General features: G+C 38.0%; 1 protein-coding gene across 2 annotated transcripts; it reads left to right on the forward strand.

Moving 5' to 3' along the window:
* Positions 1 to 4,383: 4,383 nt before the first annotated feature.
* Positions 4,384 to 21,051, forward strand: LOC139976441 (uncharacterized). 2 transcript variants are annotated; one of them, XM_071985173.1, is made up of 4 exons: positions 4,384 to 4,776; positions 9,371 to 9,675; positions 11,236 to 11,379; positions 12,737 to 21,051. In XM_071985173.1, the coding sequence occupies exons 1-4, from the start codon at positions 4,769 to 4,771 to the stop codon at positions 12,940 to 12,942; spliced, it is 663 nt and encodes a 220-aa protein (XP_071841274.1). In that variant the 5' UTR covers positions 4,384 to 4,768; the 3' UTR covers positions 12,943 to 21,051. The 2 variants fall into 2 exon arrangements, with proteins under 2 accessions (XP_071841274.1, XP_071841273.1); XM_071985172.1 differs by lacking the exon at positions 4,384 to 4,776 and adding an exon at positions 4,838 to 5,040.
* Positions 21,052 to 21,657: the final 606 nt, after the last annotated feature.

A 21,657-nucleotide genomic window follows, 5' to 3' on the forward strand; every position in this document is an offset into this window, starting at 1 on the left:
TCCCACTTCTGAACATTTACACTTATATTTTCAAGATGGTGTATCGGGCGTTGTATATCCGTCAATGCTATTATGCGTATCTTTATATACAAGCAACGAAATGTTTTTGATGTCGCAGGCTACTGTACATCAAACATTGAAATTAGGAGCTACCTCACCCCTCTATCACTATGTTTACGGTATATTATAAACCTGGGATTAACAAACTTCCCCAAACGCCTAAGGAAAACACCATATGACTAGTTTGTTTCTTCAAAATTCTAAACGACTTGACTATTAATAATATAATAATATATCACATAATAATGCTAAAATAATACATACGGATGGATGGTCATCACCAAGGTTCGTATCAAGCAAGACATGAGTTGGTTTAGTTCTCTTCTATAAAAAACAAAGTTTTTTCATATTTTTTTTATTACTCATTGATTCGTTTTCTTCCGATTCCAGATTACTCATTGATTCGTTTTCTTCCGATTCCAGATTACAATCAACCAATGAACTTTCAACCGTGTATAAACTCCACTATAACAGGTCAAGTTGATGTATATACGGTATCATTAAAAGCATCGAAGATCGTAAAATGGAGCCATTTTGGGTCACGTCATCGTTAATAATCTCCTTTCTTGCCTATTCCTGTGCTCAACTTGAAGTCTCTGTTGCCGTTGTTGATATTGAATCCGACTCAGCAACGGTGACGTGGAACATTACATGGGAAGAAACAGTTACGGACCGCTCAGTCCAACTAACAGAGGTGATCGTGAAGGAAATTAACAGTGTCGATATTGTCGATATGTATCGAACGGAAAATGGCACGATCCGCGAATATACCGTCAAAAAGATCCTAATAGGTCGTACACTTTACAACGCATGTGTCAATGTAACTGGCAACTTTTCCGATCTGGATACATGGCGTCTGTTGGAGAACAGCAATTGCGAGGAATTTACCACTCCTGCCAATCTATTGTGGATTCTTTCCATTGCATCTGGGGCTTTCTTAGTGTTCATGTTACTGAGTTTACTTGCAATAGATATTTCTATGAAAGCAAAAGAGCGAAAGAATGTAGGAGCTAATCATGAACCGGCTGGAAAACCAAAATAAACAATTATTATTTGTAGTCAGTGGTTGTTTGTTTGTTGTTGTTGTTTTGTACACAGAATATAGATCGTAGCAAAATTATGTCATTACTCTGTATTAATCACACAAACTTTATTCTAAGCTCTCTTAGAAATATCATGGAGAATTATTACTTAAAAATATTCAGCATGTTTTCTTAATTAACTATGTGCTTTACGAGCGTAAAATCATTAAACATTCATACAGAGAGATTTAATGAAGATACAGGCCCATTACGTATCACTGGTGTTTGTGATAGAGATTCTTTTCATGAACAACCCCTCCCTCTACTCTCTTACCCCATACTACCGTCATCATTATAGCCCATGTGATAGAGATAACTGACATGAACAACTTCCCACAAAATTAAGCTAAGGCCAAAAATTATCTTTCCATTTGGGATAAATCACACATTATACCTTCACACACAAGGCTGAAGAGTTAAGCAAGTCTAAACATGACATCATATCGAGCCACGTTTGTCTCAAGTGTTTACGATTTGCCTTAGTTATTAAAATATTTAATTTGCTGTAATGAAAATAAAATTGGCAAATTCTAAAATTAAATTATTGACTCCCTTATAACTTGACCTAACATGATGGCATTGGTTTCAGAGTCTGCTTAAAAACACCCTACCTTGCAGGGGCGTATCCAGGATTTTCCAATGGGGGGGGGGGCGCCAGGCATGAATGATCGCCATCCTGGGGGATGGGTCTAAGGGGAGGGGTGTACAATTTTTGCTTTCAAAGAAGGGCTGAAATGCAAAATGGTGTCATATGCATGGGCGGCGATCCGTACTTCCGAGTGGGGGGGGGGGGGATATGACCTTGTTGACTATCTAAGCGTAGCGCCACCATGGGTTGGCGCGAAGCGTACAAGAAAATTTTGGGATTAACAAACCCTCTAGATGGCCGGAAACGGCACTTCCCGAGGTTTCCAAGCGGCATATACCCAACTTTAAAATAGGGATGTCATGTCCGAAATATCTCATAATCAGGATCCAAAATACTTTTTTTTTTAATTTCGGGTGTTATTTTGGGAAAATTGCCCCTGTCAATCTTGTTTCAGGCGCAACGTTAGAATGTTCGAGAGCTCTGTTATATTATTCGATGAAGAAAATGGCCTCATGCAGGCTATTATAGGCCTATACACATGCAATACACAATTACACATAGTTACATTCCTAGGTACCGATTGCTAGGGCATCCAGGTGAAACGTGTATTAAGCATTACCCTGGTTACATGAGATTCTCAGCTGTTCGAGGGAACATGTACGTGTGTAGGCCTATACTATAGGGCCTATATGAATACTATGAGGGTGCATATATGTACTATATCAATACCGTGGGAGCAATCATACATTTTGTTGTTATGGGGCAATGAAGCCTACAGTCAACTATTTTTGCTTTATAAAGACGCTTTATTTGAAAAGATCGCACTGCGTTTATGGTAGGCGAGAAATGAAGCTAAAAAAGAGCCGTACATTAACGAAGATGCATAAATGTAGGCATGAAAATATTCTTATCCCTGGCATTTGGTGGGGGGGGGGGATATGGTGCATTACATCCCCTCCACCCATTTTCATGGGGGGATATATCCCCCCTCCACCCAGGATCGCCGCCCATGGCCATATGTGATCCATTTTTCGACCTTAATAATAAGCAACATTTCCAGTAAATATGGACACAAAATGCACAATTTAGTATGGCTGGCATGTCATTTAGTGTTTATAGTGATAATACAAACACAATTACCATATATGTTTCTAAAACTATTATGCCGCCGAACTTCGCCAGAACCTTTTTTTGGCAAACAAAAAATAAAGCATACTGGAGGGGGGGGGGGGGGGTTGAGCGATCACCGACAGCTCACATAAAGGTCGTCATCAATTTTTTTTTTTTTTTTTTTTTTGGTGACGGCCAATAGGGGGGGCGCGCGCCTGTTGCGCCCCCCCCTGGATACGCCCCTGCCTTGAAAATATGGAAACAAATAAACAAAGAGTAAGTGAGAGATTTGAGATCTCACTGGCCTTCATGATGACATCACAGATTCACGAAATGGCAGCTCCCAGAATGGATTGTTTAATTTGGATATCCCCCAAAAGGCACAAGATGTTTCTTAGCTGGTTGAGAACCGTTATAATGTTCGCAAAGATCTCTATCACAGAAACCACAGATGAAATTTGGGTTTGTGTCACCATTAATTAAATATCGTCATCGTAACAACTAAATTGTGCTTATAAGACAAACTACAGGAATGCATTAAACGTAACGTATTGGTTATTATATGGAATGTCAACAGATGACAATGCATGGCGATTGTCTTATACTTGAATAACCTAATTGTATTGACCTTTGTTTGTGTGTATATTATATCAATTTGATGTTAGTGTTATATTTTTTAAGTGCAGCCAATCATACAGTATCACGTACCTTGGTTTAAGGTACATTGTACACAGACTTTACACCTCATATTAAAAAAATGAAAACAAAGTAAGCTCTTTGTCTTTTCGTTGATCAAAACAATTATATATTTTTTGGGGGAAAGTTTTGAGTGCATCAAATAAACACAGGTTGAATTGGCAACGTGTTGTTCGCCGTTACATTTCTGCTGTCCCCGAGGTCTTCAAAACCCTACAAAAGTGGCCCGTGTAATTTTACTATATCGGAACAATGTTTTTCAGTTGTACAAGCATAATTCAACTGAAATAATGAATTCCACAGATTGACCGGAAGTAAAAAGCTGAATGCTCAGTAGCATATGTCAATAGGGCATTCACTTATACAGGTCTATGGACACCTATGAACAACATACTGAGGCTGATTTGGGGTTTTGTTTTCGTCATTCTACCAATGACCAAACTTCAGGTTTAGCGATTTCTTAAGTTCTGTGACAAGAAATCAGCGCGGGCTCGGTGCCTGCATCATAGGTTATTCACATTCAAATTTTGTAGTGATCCGAATAACACGTACTACAACAAAACTCAACTCGAGCCAGCACATATACTGTAAATGATACTAACAAAGAACAAGGAATAGATCAAGTTTTATGTAAATATGCTATCTGTGAGTAACATCCTGCCAGTGATATTCATTCCTGTCTTATGCGATGGGCTTCCCAGAATTCCTTTTATTTAATAGCAGGTTGAACTATGTTATATTTTGCAGCGACCACAGTCATTAATGTCATTGGCCTTCTGACATCATATGGTAACAATACCATTTACAAAGGAACTTAAGTTGAGAGGTGATCAACTAGTTTTCGTTGTTGTTTTGTTGTTTGTTTTTATTACCAAAGATTCTTTCTAACCTAACGTTTCCGTCAAGAGTAGACAATACAAGGTACAGTCACTTGTACCATATCATAATACCATGATTGCCCGCTGTGTGGAGCGTAACCACAAAGGAATGTTTGTGCGACCATAGAATTAGCAAAGGAGAAAAAACTCGGGTAACTTTTTCTTTCCTGTGTCTTTGGCGAAAAATGGTGACTTCTGACAGTTGTATGTCGCCCACTTTTTGCTTGTATCGCATCGAACTTCAACATTTCTATTGAAAAGTAAAGATCAATACAACTGTCCACGTAAATGGAGCGAGAGAGCCTCCCACCAACATATCCATGGACTTCAAAAAGTCGTCAAGTACGAACTAAATGAAGCTGTACGAGTGTTTCTCTTTCTTTTATATTTCTATGGTTTCATATATGCGCGTATGTTTCAAAGCCACTTTGAAAGGAAGTGGGCGTTGATATATGTTCATGCTGTACGTACCAAATATTCTCATGAAAATTCTACAGGGTTTTTTCATTACACCCAAGATAACCGACGGATCGTCTTCACTCTTTGTTGATATTTTCACACGGAGACATCTTCTAACGTTGTTTTGGAGCCGAAAAGCTGGTAGACCGCATATATCAACACTGAAGTAATTGTTACCACTGCTAACTCTACTGTTTGAATCCTAAAACGAAGTAGAAATGTTCTAACGTTAACACTGTAGCACTTACAAGTTACAGCCTAACTTCCCTAAGCTAGGCCTATACAACGCAAAACGTATCTCTAGACCAGTCCTAACGTATACAGACTTGTGATTTGTAAAGGACTCTGAAATACTACACTTGTTTTAGGCTAGCCTACGGTGTGTGTAGCCTAATGTGAATATCGTAACGTATGATAGTCCTATGCTAGGTTGTAACTTCTGATCAACAATGGTGTGCAGTAATTAAATAGTAATGTCTTTCATGTAGGGTCTCTTAAGTAGGTTACTGAGTGTTGGCCCTAACTTAAGCTGTGGTTAGTACTAGAGGAACTGTGTTGGTGGTGCTTAATTCCTGACATCCAAGCAAAAGAAACTTAGAATTAGGCCCTTTAAATATTAGGTAGAACTAACTTTCACACCAACAAATTTATGAGCTCATGCTCTGCAGTTTTTGTTATAATGGAAAAGATGTTCAACAAACATAAGGACCAAAGAAAAGGTTGACAAAACAAACCTTAATAGTTTGTAACACTACATCAAGGAAGTTTGTGCAAGGCACATGTGCTCCCAACTTGGTGATCAAAGTGACACCGAAGTCTGCTCATTTACTGGCCAGATCACATATGTTATGAACAGTGTTGGATTTTCAGGAATTTGAGAAGGTTGTCCGAAGGACTACCAGTTTCAAAGGTTTTCAAAGATTTGGTAGTCTTGCAAAAAACTTGGTAGTCCTTCCAAATTTTCCACCAAATTTGAAAATGAACACAAATAATACAAAACAAAACATTTTGGTGCTCAATCTGATTCTTTCAACCAAAGCTTTATTAGTTTAGCATATAACCATGTTATTGTATACTGTTTTCAAACAGTGTTTGCAAGGCGTATCCCACCCGGTTCCTTATTTACTACCAGAATACTACGCAGTGTGATTTTTTTTGCAAACCGATGGTCATGCAAGATTTTCCCTTTGTGTTAGGCTACCATGTGGTCCAAGATAACAGCAATAAGAAAGTATATATTCCAGCATTGTTACGTACGCAGGATTCTGCGTCCTGGACCCAATGTTTTGGCCAGGGACGAAAAATCTTCAAATTGCTTGCAAACCCCAAGTACACACTCACAACTAGGTCAATGAAAAACATAATAAAACACCATTTTTGATTGAACATCTTTCATTATTTCTTTTAAAAAAACCACAACTTCTTCTGACAAGAACCAAAAGTTCTCCTACTCCTACAGATCATTGAATTTGTTTGAAAATAAATATATCAAAACGATCAACTACAAGGTACAGGGTTACCAAAACTTCATTACGGAGATTTTCATGCTAAAAATAGACAATGATGCTTTACCAAGATTCCCGTGATTTGATTGGCTAATAGTCCCTACCGATTGTCTGCAACATTCTTGCACTTTTAGTGCTCAATGAACACAAAGTAAGTTGTTTAACAACAATTACTTGCAACGTTTACTTGCCCCTGTGTAGAGGTACTGTAACAAAGTTTGTGGTAAAGGCTATTATACAGTATGTGTGCACTCAAATATCATAACGTTAGGCCTTGTCTCATATTTGTTACGTACATTTTGACAACAATCACTGGTGGTACGAAGATGCACTTGAATTGTTTCTGAGACTATAACGTAATATTTTAATCATTGTTTTGATCAGAAAATGTTATGAACTGAGACAATCTATGAATTTTGTGGGAAGCTTACATATCTGATCCTGAAAGGATATTTTATCTCACAGTATGTTTCTTTTCTCTGCAATAAGAGTTGCTAATGTGAAATGTGCATACATACCACAGTAGTTTCTTTTTCGCGGTCCAATTGACCACGGAGTTGGCGAGTAGGGAAGGACAAGGGCGGATGAAGGAGGGGGCTTGGGGTACAAATTGTTTGAAACGGCAGGGTGGGCGAAAGGAGGAGTGAGGCGGGCCGCCCCTGTCAAACACTGAAGCTAAGACACTGAGCCATCTGCCCTATAATATTGTGTATAACATTCACAAAGTATAGGCAGTGATACTACACTAGTATTATTACAGTAGGTCATACAATAAACGTAATTGGTGTTCGATGCAAACTTTTTCGGGGGCTTGCGTCCGTGGGACGCAAACTTTTTTTGCTAATAACATTACTGTATTCCATGGATACCTTATAACTGCGTCACAAATTCAGTGGTATAGGCTAGATTTCCCCAATTGACGTAGTGTGCTGTTAGGCAACCATGTGGTCGAAGATAACAGCAATAATGAAAGTATTCCGTGGATATCTTATAACTGTGTCACAAATTCAGCGATACAGGCTAGATTTCCCCCATTGTCCAGCAATGCATTTTCACTCGGCCTATAGACTGTCAGTGTCTGATCGACCGTTGTTACAACGTACACCGTTCAAAATGCATTGCACTGACATTTAGCCACGAGTGTCATTTGTTTTCTGGGTACATTATTAGAAACTATCGTTAGGCGACTTTATTAGTGTACAGATTTTTGCTAACGATGTTGTAAAGTTAATATATCGCGCATGTTTTTAAATAATTTAAGTATGGTTTGGGTGTTATTCAGAAACTATTTAATTAAATTGACTTTCATTTTTAATGAAATATATTTAGGCTCAATAATTCTTCAAAGTCTTCATTTGTTTTGGTCGTCCAAAGGACCACCAAGCAGTGCAGCACACAACATTTTGAAAGATTTGGTAGTCCGACGTAATTTCTAGTCGTCTCGGACGACCGGACGACCGTGAAAATCCTACACTGATGAACATCGCAAAATGTCATTGGTCAATTTTTGACATTAAGATTTGAGAACATTAGAAGCCCATGTCCGTACATCAGATGGGGACGTTAAATGGCGGTCCCGGGAACAGGAATGGGAGCGAATTCACACCCCTGTCTCGATACCCTCTGAACACTTATGGAAAAGATCTAACACGGATAGGGTCTCAAATAAGTTACTACATAAGGCTTCCTGATCCTTGGGACTCAAAAATTGTAGTAGATTTTGCCCAGCCCAGGTGTGAAAGCTTGCGTTTGTTTGTAGAATTGGTGTTGCCGTTTCAAGAGTACTGAGAGCAGACTTTACTGCACAACAAGCTAACAAAAACAGCTTCTGGATTGAAGTGCATGTAATGGCAAAAGAAATTGTGCTACATTTAAATGCAACCCAGGTGCTTTGGATTATTTCAGGAATCTTTATTTAACTTGCACTACAGTAGTGGATCACTTAGATTGAGGTTCTTTATAGCACTTGCTGGTAGAGGAATGAACTGTACAGTTTCAGTATGACATAGAATGACACTCTAGTTATTAGTAACGAGGGGAGGACAGTATGTGTGTCTGTACCTCTTAATGTGTGTATGCAATTTCACAAGTGTGATTGGCAATTAATACAGGGTTGTTTGGCATGTTTCAAGTGCTAGGTCCGTCCAATGTTAGTTTTTAACTTGTACCGTGGTATTAAAGTCGTTAAATTCTCTTTGAGCAAGATCTCATGCAGTCGAATTGCTACAATAATAAAAAATAATAAAATTGTACTAATATTTAGCCATTCATCAGCAACGCTGCTCGAAGGGCTTTACAGGAATGGTCACTCTCACTCTGAGTTTTTTACTCAAAGATGTGTACTGAAGAATAAAGTAAATTTGTGGTGACCTGTTAAAGGACTCTTTGTTTATGACATCAACATGATACCCAGGGAGGTTGTTTTGTAATATCATATTACATAGAGTAGTTTTATTTTAAAGTGATCAAAAGGAGAATAGAACTCTCCTCACTCCCTCACCTGTCTCCAAACACCAATTGCACTCTTATCTCTACCATGCTTGGATCTAATTGGTTACTTTATTGCACTACCTTCTTACAGTTGCTCTAACCTGTTTTTACCTCCATGCTCTAACCCAGTCCAGTCTACCACCTCATATAAAGTCAAGCTTTCAGTCTTTGAACACTTTGTGATACACTTAAACATTTGACCGTTCACCAGTTTATTGCAATATGTGATTTAAATGTAGTACACATCTGTACACAAAATACCAATCTTTAAGCCACCTGATTCTTGCAGTCAAAGTAACAAGTGATTGGTTTTATATTCTTTTAGTGTCTTCTTTGACAGCACTCTTCATCTAACTTCTGGCAGAATTAGAGACTGAGCGTAACCTAGGAATGGATAGATCTGGTACAAGCGAGCAATAACAATGCCGAGCAAATAATTGAACTTACTGAATATTGAAAATTGTTTTGTGAACTTATTGTAAATATTCCCTTCACCAACAGGCAAGTATTTACTTGGAGAAGAGAGAAAAGACACCCAAGCATCAGGATGCAAGAAACAACCGAAACCACCGTCACGACCCGGGTGATACGACCATTCAAGATTATAGCTACAATCTTAGTCGTAGTGGCCATAATCCTAATGATACCCGTGCTAGTCAGTCAAGTGTGGATAAAAGCAGGAACATACAATCAAGGTCTCTGGACAGAGTGCTACAGTGGAGAACGCAAGGCTCCCACTGCCAGCCCACTACAACCAACACCATCAACATCACCAGAGCTCATCTGCTATGGTGCGCAAAAGTCAGGTCAGTGATAACTTATTCATTGCTCAAGGTTTATGTCTCGGTGTTTGGTGAATGTGTACACAAATTTCAATCTGTATGATAACCTAAGCTTATGGAGAGATACTTGTATCATGTGTATGAATGCAGATGTGGAACTATATAGCACCTGTGTGTAACTACTGTACACAAGAGAGCCTTGTGGTCAAGTGGTTAAGGGAGTGGACTGGTGATCTAAGGATTACAGGTTCGAGCCCTGGCCAGACCATTGCGTTGTGTCCTTGGGCAAGGCACTTTATCTCCATTGCCTCTCTTCACCCAGGTGTATTAATGGGGACTTGTGAGGTAACTTGTAAATATAGTTGCGTGTGCCGGTTTGTGGCTGCACCCTATGGGAAGTCCCCCGGGGGACACGTTGTTGTGGTGCATTGTGGTGCCCCAGGAGAGATTGATTGAATTGTGCACTCTTTAGTGTGTAGGTGTGACAAGTTACCAATGACCAAGGCTAAGTTGTACATACTATAGTACATTTAGCGCCTTTGAACAATTTGTGTTGATCTTGGCGCTTTATTAATGTCTTCTGATTGGTTGATTGATTGATTGATTGACAAGGTTGGCCTATATGTGAATTGAGGATCAACATACTCATAACCGTTCTGGTTATATTTATATCTTTTACACATGTTTAAATACAACACAACTTGGGCCTGTTATTGTGCTATACATACATAACACTTGCTGCAATGACTGTGTGAGCTGAACATTCTTCTTATATTCAATACACATGTATATATACATACAAGCCTGGGCCCATGCAAGCACATACAAACAGTACTGTTGAAAAATTACATGTTAAAATTGAGAGAAGTTTATTGTACATAGAATAATTAGCTTATGATATTGGTAATTACTTTGAAGTACAGAGAACAAATGTGGTTTTGTTTAACATGTTAGTATTAATACATACTGTAAATCTAAATTGTAAATCCATTGTTTATGAAAATATTGCACAATACAATACATTGTTGATGTTACTGTACTGTACATAGTGATGTTGACCCTAGGTTAGAGACAGCTGCTTGCATACCGTATGCTTTTTACCACTACGGTAACAATATAGACTTCATCAACAGGTTATAGAAAAATGAGGTTTCTGGTATTTGGTAGAATACAGAGTAGTTCTTCATTATATATAAACAAAATTAAAATGGATCACTCAATAAAAGTTAAAATGGCCTGTTCTCTTGGCTCAAAAATAAAATTTCTCCTTCATTTTGGAGGAAAACTACTGCAAGTATCTCAAATGAAAATCATCCCACTGGTCTTCTAGTTTCTTTCCTGTCTTCAAGGTCATACAGTACAAGTTGAGCTGTATTAATTATCAGGCATGTGCTTTTACCGCAAATTCACGGAATATGTGATTTCTTTTCTACCTCGGGACAAAAACTATTATCCTAACACACTGTAGCATACGCAAACTGGAGCCTATACCGCAATTTTTGCAAAGTTCCGTGATTTTGTTTTTACCCCAGGCTCATCCCTGAATTATACTGATTTTATTTTATTCTATAATCCTCTCTACAGCTTGGCTGAGTGCTGCTAAGGCCTTCACCCTCATCTCCCTTATCTTGACCGTGGTCGGTCTCCTTTGTGCTGCCTTAGCTCTCTGGAAGGGACGCTCTTACGCCATGTACTTTGTGATAGGAGGAATAATACTCATAGTAGCCGGTAAGTACTTTAATTTTAAGTGCTTCCGTATTTATTAAAGGGTGTGAAGACTCGCGCAAAAAGAAACGTCTAATACCGGTAATCTGACCTACTGTACAGTAGTATCGAATGAGGTGTAACAGAAGTGTTAGACACCACCATCGATCCCAGAAAATAGGCACACAGCTTGCTACCTTCGGTAATTAGACACATAGTGTACAGTCAGTACATACAGTTGCGGTCAATACCCACAGCACAGTGTACAAACGATACAGCTATGGACATCTCAGGTCCTGCTAAAGATAACAAGGTATCACGTTTCATTACTGTCTGCATTTTGTAGCGACAAGAAGAAAACTGCACTTGCAAGCAATGGAAAATTAACTTTTTCAGAGCGCGGCACGCAGTTTGGGGCGAGTCTTCAATGCCTTTAAACTATCAAACCCTGAATAGAAAACTTCAGACCGTGAGTATCTTTGAGTTTGAGATCCTCAGTTTTTGAAAGGTTAAAAGTCAAGAGCTTGATTCTACTGTACTGCAGGAATCACTAGAGATAAACTCAACAGTTTAACGTAAACAAGAACAGTATTCTTTATGTCAATGACAGCAAGTTTACAAAATAATTGACAAATTTAATGTGGGAGTTCAGACCCAAGTTTGACAGTATTTTAGATCAATTGTTTGTGTCTTTCTGTAAATTATTTCCCGAACTCTCTGACCTCTTCCAACTTATTCGCAGACCTTCAAGAATGTTTAAGTTAGATCACTAAATGTTCCAGTGAGAAGGAAATTTAAAATGCTTTGAGGGTGGCGGTAAAACTCTTCAAATAAATAGCTGATTTTTAACTTTCAGGTACTGTACAGTATACAATATTTTTGAACAAGGGAGCTTTAATGGTTTATCGAAATTCCAGCACTGTTCAAACATGAAAAATCCCATCAAAAAGCAGGATTTTAATCTAGACTTGTACAAGAAATTACTTCAAATAAAATAAAAACAAGGTTGGAATATTTTAGAATGGTTGCAGCTTTCTTTTGAATGTTTTCAGTTGTAAAATGAAAAAGGGTCTTGAGAATTGCCATAAATTGTTGATTATTCACTAATTCAAGCTTTATTTGATGAAATGCCTTAGGAAAATGTCTTACTTTGATAAATCTGCATGCTACTTTCAATTAAAAAAAGCTTGCCCAGTAAATTGGATGACAACAAATGAGAAGAAAGATCTAACAGCCAAGAATTCCTTTTCTATTGATCAGGATTTTATTTCTCATATCTGCTACCATGGGCAATTTCCTCCTTCCTAGAGACAGCATCTAGTCTGTTGGATATACGAATCCATCAAAAATTACCTTTATTTGTGCTTTACCCCCTCTCTAGCCGTTTGCATCCTTATCGTATTGATCATCTTCCCTGTGAAGTTCATGGTCGAGGATGTCGTACCAAATAGAGGTGTCTGGGAGCTCGGTTGGGCCTGGGGATTGGCTCTCGGAATCTGGATACTGCAATTGGCTGCGGGGCTGCTCTACATCTTTGCCCCCGACAAGGAAGAAATATACTACAGCGAAAAGACGTACTTCAGTTAATGGCTTGGAAACTGGTAACAGCATATTGCAATGGTGTTTGGAGCTTAACACAGAAGATAAGGTATTAGAAAACGATACTCCTCTGTTCTACTTTCCTGGTTTACAACGTTGTGTCCATGAATGACACTGGTATGGTATCTTCCTTTTCCACAACGATTTAATTTTCTGTATTTTAGTAGTTTGGGATTATTATTTTCCCATACACTTTACAAGCATTTCTAGCCTAGCATTACTGTACAATGTTTGCTATTTACATTAGTGAACGGTGAAGGGAGATCAGAAGATACTTGTGTCGTTTTCTTGCAATCACCGACATTCCCTCATAAGGGAGTCTGACATTTGATTATACAGCACGTGTTTAGCTTCAAGCCTATCGACTGCCTACCTTAGCCTACCTTAGGTAGCCACATCTTCTCTTCCAACTATTTGGACTCAATTGCTGTGGTTTGGTGTAAAGCCATTTTCTGATGTAGGCTCTACTGGCAAATTTTCTTCACATTTAGTATGGTACCTAGCATGGATTGCCCAAAAAAGTTATATCACGAGTACAACACCATGAGTCCCGGTAACCGAAGTATGAGTGCAAGCACAATGCTCTAACTATATAATCTTGTACAGATATCTGTACTAGATTTCCAAAGTGCCCAAGTACAACTTTGTAATCTTGTACAGATATCTGTACTAGATTTCCAAAGTGCCCAAGTACAACTTTGTAATCTTGTACAGATATCTGTACTAGATTTCCAAAGTGCCCGAGTACAACTATGTAATCTTGTACAGATATCTGTACTAGATTTCCAAAGTGCCGGAGTACAACTATGTAATCTTGTACTGATATCTGTACTAGATTTCCAAAGTGCCCGGTACAACTATGTAATCTTGTACAGATATCTGTACTAGATTTCCAAAGTGCCGGAGTACAACTTTGTAATCTTGTACAGATATCTGTACTAGATTTCCAAAGTGCCCAAGTACAACTTTGTAATCTTGTACAGATATCTGTACTAGATTTCCAAAGTGCCCGAGTACAACTATGTAATCTTGTACAGATATCTGTACTAGATTTCCAAAGTGCCCGAGTACAACTATGTAATCTTGTACAGATATCTGTACTAGATTTCCAAAGTGCCCGAGTACAACTATGTAATCTTGTACAGATATCTGTACTAGATTTCCAAAGTGTAAAAGTACAACTATGTAATCTTGTACTGATATCTGTACTAGATTTCCAAAGTGCCCAAGTACAACTATGTAATCTTGTACTGATATCTGTACTAGATTTCCAAAGTGTAAAAGTACAACTATGTAATCTTGTACAGATATCTGTACTAGATTTCCAAAGTGCCCGAGTACAACTATGTAATCTTGTACAGATATCTGTACTAGATTTCCAAAGTGCCGGAGTACAACTATGTAATCTTGTACAGATATCTGTACTAGATTTCCAAAGTGTAAAAGTACAACTATGTAATCTTGTACTGATATCTGTACTAGATTTCCAAAGTGCCAAGTACAACTATGTAATCTTGTACAGATATCTGTACTAGATTTCCAAAGTGCCGGAGTACAACTATGTAATCTTGTACTGATATCTGTACTAGATTTCCAAAGTGCCGGAGTACAACTATGTAATCTTGTACTGATATCTGTACTAGATTTACAAAGTGCCAAGTACAACTATATAATCTTGTACTGAAATCTGTACTAGATTTCCAAAGTGCCCGGTACAACTATGTAATCTTGTACAGATATCTGTACTAGATTTCCAAAGTGTAAAAGTACAACTATGTAATCTTGTACTGATATCTGTATTAGATTTCCAAAGTGCCCGGGTACAATTACAAGAACAAATCCGTGAGGACTAGTACAGGCACTTAGTGCAAGAACATGAGTTTAACAGCTGCAAGTATGTTACCAAGCAAAGACTGAATCATGCTATGAACTCTGTGTGCAACCCCTTACTGAACTATAAGTTAAATTATTACCATGTAGTGTCAGAATGGAGAAGCGACATGAAATGAAGCGATAAATGTTTGAACAATGATGAGAGCCTTTTATAAATTAGTAATCTTTTTTAGTGAAATGGATTCAGGGGGGGGGGGGAATGTGATTGCCCTGAAATGTTCTACAAGAGGCTGCAAAACTATATTTGTAAATATTAACTTGCTTGCAAATTTCTCAGAGCATGCAGATTAAAGAATATGTCACATACAGTAATGTGAACTTAAGAGCTTTTGCTGTTGGGTATACAGTAGCCTTTGGTAGATTTTGGTTTAATTTCTTTTTTTGTGAATTGGGACATAGGGTTTGGTACAACTATTCTTTCACATGGTTGACATGTCTGCACTGAGATGATGATGATGAAGGGGGAAGGGTGGAGGGGGGCCTTCACCTCCCTCAATAGGTGAGAAAGTGGTCGGATGCTGAGGTACACTCTTGTCCGTTACTGACAGTTTACGAGCCTGCCTCGTAATTCTCTGTAATGCTCATCGTTAAGATAAGGAGCCTCAAGAACACGGACGTTCATCGATGATATTCTCATGGTAGTATCATGGTAGTCACATGATAATCACATGGATGTGTGTTTTGTTAGGCCTCCTTGTGATTCATTTGATTGAACTAAACTAACTGCAATCTCCCAGTTTTCAAAGTTAATAGCCATTTCACACTGTCTCTGAAATTGACATGAGAGTCGGGGTACTTTGAAATTGGATGGTTTCATTCTACCTGTTGTATAGTAATTTATAAAGAATTGGTTTTTGCTCTCACTGGAAACAATGTTTAGCAATGTCTTGCAGTCTTGTAGTCATATCAACGGCGCTTATGTGTGACAGAATCAAAACTTGTGGCGAAGAGTGTTTTGTGGTGATGACGTGATAATAGGGGAACCTATTAGAACAGAAAAGACTTGATTGAATGATGGCTTTCAATTTGACTTTTTTTTATTGAATTCCTTGATAATTTTTGACATTATAATCCCATAATCATGCTATTCATTTTCTTGACTTGTCCAAGTTTCAGTCCAAAATACCGAGAAAGAAAGCCCAAATTATTTGACTAGGATTTTGGAGTGGCATTTTGGCATGTACTAAGGTAGAAAGGTTTCTGAGGGATTGAATTTTAAACTCAGTGTTTAAAGGGTTTGTTACAGTTGCTATGTGGATAATCATGGCCTGTTTGTCAGTGTGTGTGTCCTTAAGACTACAATTGAGCAAGTCGTCAGTCATATCCACACAAGTTTGTTAGCTCAGTGGTTAACGACGGTGTCTCCCAATCATAAGGTCCCCAGTTCGAGTCACTCCAAGATTAATGTATGTCGTCCAGTTACAGAATTGTTGAAAATTGACAATTCATAATCATGGACGTTAAATATGAATATAAGAGACTGACTTCGGTCACCTTGCAGCTTTGATAAGCCAATGATGGCTTCTTAGCGAGTTCCTGTTGCAGGAGGATCTAAAATACATACATACATACATACAAGTCTGACCGATTCAACATGTTGTAATTTATGGACCGGCAGTTGGCGATATTCATGCATTTTGCGGTGGTTCAGGACCGAAACTGCCCAGTCTCAAAGAAGAAAAAGAAAAAAGAACCAATCACGTGTAAGCAATTATGCATGTGATAGAAGCAAGTGGTAGTCATTGAAAGTAACTGTCCTTCATTTTGCCCTTATCATTATCATTATTGTGGCTTAAGGAATATCTAATACTATAGGTCGCCTACAGTCCAGTTGTATTATGTGGTTTTTATTAGTCTACGTCAGTCGTGCAGGGCTCGACCAGCTCAATATTCTTCAAAAAATTTTGCCAAAAGTGAGGAGCAGTATGATAAAACATTGTTTTATAATGATGGGTCCACTAATTTGAATAATTACTGTACCGCTTAATTTGCATTTGGTCCAAGAAACATGGCAATCATGTTTTGTGATTAATTCCATCTTGCCAAAGACAAAACAAAATTAACTCACACAAGTAGAGTTACAGAATGTCCCTTTGGATCAAATATTTGTGAGTTGACATGTTGTCTGAAACATTCATAAAATATTAAAAGTCAACAGGTACAGTAGTTACAGATATGAACAGGGTTTATTTTCAGAAGGAATCTTGAAAACGTCTGCGATGTATCAGAACACTAGTCGTTGTTGTTTCTTTTTGTACTCCATTCAGTAGTCACCAAAGAAAATACTCAGTCTTTTTTATAAAGTTCTCATTTTTATAAAGTTTTCAATTCACACTGCCCTCTATAATCCATTTATTTTATATGACCCCCTTCTCTCTATGTAAGAAGAAAGTGTAAATTATTTAAAGACCAACAGACATATTTGTTTCTGCAAAATTCGTCTTGTATTCCAGTATGGTATTCACTAACTGTTGACCTTATGTATATTAATGTTGAAATCAGCATAGTACTTTTTCATCAACAACAAAATTGAAAGTTGTGTTAGGGTTGTACTGTATTCACATGGAAGGAACCGGTTTCCGTATTCTGACATGCTTCACTTTATCATGATGGGCCGTAGTTATAAAACATTACGTCCATATCAATAGCTTTTCTATCATTGTATTTTTGAAATAAGAATATTGTGCGTTTTTCATACAACTTAGCATGGTTTCCAACTTGAATTTCTTCCTTAAAATATATTCCAGTACTGCTTTAAGTCTGCCTGCCCCCTTTTTTTTTCTCTTTTTTTTTGGTGGGAGAGGAGGGGGTGGGGGGAGGGGGTAGGGGCTTGATATTAAATACTGACACAATCATGTGGCATCATGGGAATCACATACAGTAGGGAAACATGACTTTTTGTAACAGTTAACCAAAATCGTACCAAAAATCTCAAAGTTGTGTGGCCAACTTTAAAAGTTTGCAGACAAACAGAAGCGCATTTACACTAACATTTGGGTTTTTTTCTTCTATGACTCCTCTTGATTACTGCCTTTTTAAATTTTGGAGGTTTTAAATACTTTAAACCACTTGTATCCAGTTATATGGGAATATTCTATGTCTTGTAGGATAATGCATTTTATACCAAGTTTCTTCCATATTTTAATCTGAGCTATTCAGCAAGATACAGTAGTTGTGTTAATTAGCCCTTAGCAAAGATTTAGCAGAGTTGCCAATGATAGTTTTTTTGGAATGAAAGGGAAAGGCTACAGTTATCTGTCTAACCTCAAGGTTAGATCTCTTTAATACAGGGGTGGGCAACCTAAGGCCCGCGGGCCACATGCGGCCTGCCAGTGATTTTTTTGCGGCCCGTGAGATGTCTCAAGAAAAAGAAAAAAGTCAATCTATTTTACATCATCACAAAAAACAAGCTAGCTGCTTAGAATTTATCGGCACTAATGATGCTGTCAGGTAGGCCTATTAGCCCCATTAATTATCAACTGTACTGTATTGACATGTTTTTGTGAATACAGATTAAGTACACACACCTATTGCTTGAAAGTCCTCGGAATCAAAGGTTTGAATTCAACAGCAGGTCGTTTGGTTAGGTGTGGCCCAGTCAATTTTTCACCCCTTTTATCTGGCCCATCCATTCAAAAAGGTTGCCCACCCCTGCTTTAACAGAACTCCAGTGGAGTAAAATGTCTACAATCTCTTTTACTTAATTGTTGTTCCAATATTTCATACTAATGTATGTATGGTACATTTCTTTGTCATATTTTTTTAGAAGGGAAATTAAGTTCAAGGATAACACAAAGTTTCATAGCAGGGTCAACGGTTTTTTAGTCATTTCTTCCAAATATGGAATCATGAAAAGACACAAATATTTATAAAAGTGACACCTGTTATTTCAAGTGCCATTGCTAATGTTAAAAAGCAAATTGGACAAGATATGTGTGATGGTTTTTCATGAGTGACTTATCTCGTTGACTGTGTGGAAATTGGGGCAAATGTCTCACAATTGAAAGTACACATGCAGGGTTTACAGGACACATTGTCTTTTTTATTTAAACGTTTTTTTTTTTTGCTTTTTCATCCATTTGTTGGCAAATTTCACTGAGGTTATTGTTGATATACGTCATACATGGGTCATGGACATATTTGAAAAAGCAAAATGGTGAAATTACGATGACAAAATACAGGGGTAACATAAACTTCATCACAATTTTGGTTCTCTGTATGTTTGTTTTTCTGCAAAGGGGTGTTTTTATTTTGGCAGCGATTAAAGCTTTTCACATTCTTGTGATTGCAGTAACGGACGCTTCTTGAAGAATGAGCTGTTTGATTCTGTTACTGAAATCGATTTGGTGGTAATTTCAAAGTAATAGGAAATGTCACTATGTGTCTAACGTTTGTGTCTTTGTTCATATTCATATCTCTTCAAATTTGTTAAAGAATGCATGTCCATGCTTGAAATGGTAGTATTAAACTACAATAGTGAAAGTATAATTTTGTATTCTAACCAAGGGCGTAGGAACCGGGGGTGCTGGGGGGGCGCCAGCCCCCCAGTGAAAAATATGGGGGTGGGCGGAAGTATCATTCCGCCCCCCGCTCCGCGAGTCAGAAAACCCCTTTTTCATTTCCAAATGAGAAAAAAATCTCATTTGGAGCACCAAATTGCATCTATAAGGCCAGGTGAAAATGCAAAATTATTTACAAAATGGATTGGGTGTTGAAGTGTGCTATATTGCACCAAATTGCATCTGAGGCCACCTGGAAATGCAAAAAAATTCCAAAGGGGAGGGGGACACCCCCTCCCCTTAGACCCCTCCCCAAGACCGGCCATCAGTCTTCAGCCCCCCCCCCCCACTCAAAAGTACCTTCCTACGCCACTGATTCTAACCATGTATTCTTAGATCCTGATATACATTTTGTTCTTTATTTATTATTAAGTTAATGTTAGTCATTCTTATGTAAATCACAAATGTTTGGCATAATGTGAATCATTGTTATGTAACTCATGTTAGCATGTTAAGGATGGCTGTCGTTTTGTATTAGAGTAACTAATGCATATTTTGTGAACATTTCTTGCCATGCATGATCTAAATGATTGAAATCGATTAATTGAAGATTGGCCTGACTGGGTTCAGTTTTTAAGGGAAACGTAAGTAAGTAAAACTTTATTGCTCCAAATAAGGAAATTAGTGTCTCGCACATAAAAGTGCGGAAACGTGATACTTATGAAATTAATCACTTAAAGCAGCTGGTTAATCTAGAACGTTTGCACCTCCCAGACATAAAGTGTATTTTGTTTGTATATAGCACACTTATATTTACAAGAATTTTTTATTTACAAGAAAGTTTTGAAAAAAGGAAGAGTAGTGAGGCAGATTTGTTACCTTCCTAAACAATCAACGCTTAAGCCTTAAGTCTTCCATTATAGGTTTAGCTTACTCTGTAGTCTTTAGTATATCACAGATCCAGTAGCGAAGGCCGGCTTATATAATAGGCACCCTATACTGCAATCACAACCTACTCTTAAGGCTGAGATTGCTACAAACGCCCAGCCTACTTCAATGGCCCAGCCTACTCGAAAGGCCCAGCCTACTCCATAGACCAAGTCTAAGTTACAAAGACCCATTCTACTCCAAAGGCCCAACCTACTCCAAAGACCTATCCTACCCCAGAGGCCCAGCTTACTCCAAACATTCAGCCTACTCGCGAGGCCTAGTCCAGAAAACCCAGCCTACTATAAAGGCTTAGTCTATACTTTGCATATCATAATGTTAGTGAAAGGTTCTTGTGTACCCATGGTGTTGCTGTTATTGACTACTTGAGATGAAATATTGAGGAGTAGTTTTGACGGAGCAGCGCAACACAAACTGTACTTGAGTGATTCTGATGAGTGGAACATAGTCATGCCAAATAATAGTACTGATAGTCAACCAGCTGCTTTAAATAATTCATTAGTTTGTATCCAATTGTCGAAGTGCCTTATTTTTGCGAATGTAAATATGTAGTAATAACATGAATATTCATTTAATCTTGTAGAGGTATAGGTGATATGTAATTTTTTAGGAAGATTTGTAAATTCACTCTGTGGTACACAGCGATGTATTCTATGTTTATTTATGGTTGCACAGATTTAACGTCGTGTGTAACAGTACATATACTTTTGGCAAATACAATTTTCTTAGAATGAGCGGTTTCTTGTGCTTTACGCTATTTCCATGTTTCCAACATTGTTCTCTTTATCTCTCTCTCTGTTCCTCTTTATTTTGCTGACAATTTTCTAGAATGACTGACTTTAGTTGGACCAAATTAAAAGAAGACAAAAGTTGCGCATTTATCACTTCTCGACAAACTTGAAGCAGCGGCGGGCTGACAGGTCGGGAAGTGAAGTGAGCCCCCCCCCCCTCTACCCCTAAGCAAATCCATATATTTATCTTCTATTTTTTATAATATCATGGGTTGTACTAAGATGGGAACTGGACTTGGGCACTCTGTCTTGTGTACAGAATATGCCAACAACAAGCACTTTACTAGGTAACTCTCGGGATATTTATAAGACAGTGGTTAACCTTTAGAGCAGATTCATCTTATTGTAAATTAGTAGTTTTATTATACCTTTAAGCAGGATTGTACAGTCACTTAATGGAATAGCCACCCCAACTTGTTACTTTCATCACCTGGGTATATTTTCCGTTAGCTGCCGTCTATACGCAAAAGTTATTGCTACGTCATATACATTATAGCGAGCTTTTGGAGGAGGGGGTGGAGAGGGGATCAATCATTCACACAAATACGTTCTATATACTGTGGGCTTTAGAA

The sequence above is a fragment of the Apostichopus japonicus genome, chromosome 11, assembly GCF_037975245.1.
Source record: "Apostichopus japonicus isolate 1M-3 chromosome 11, ASM3797524v1, whole genome shotgun sequence".
NCBI lineage: Eukaryota > Metazoa > Echinodermata > Holothuroidea > Aspidochirotida > Stichopodidae > Apostichopus > Apostichopus japonicus.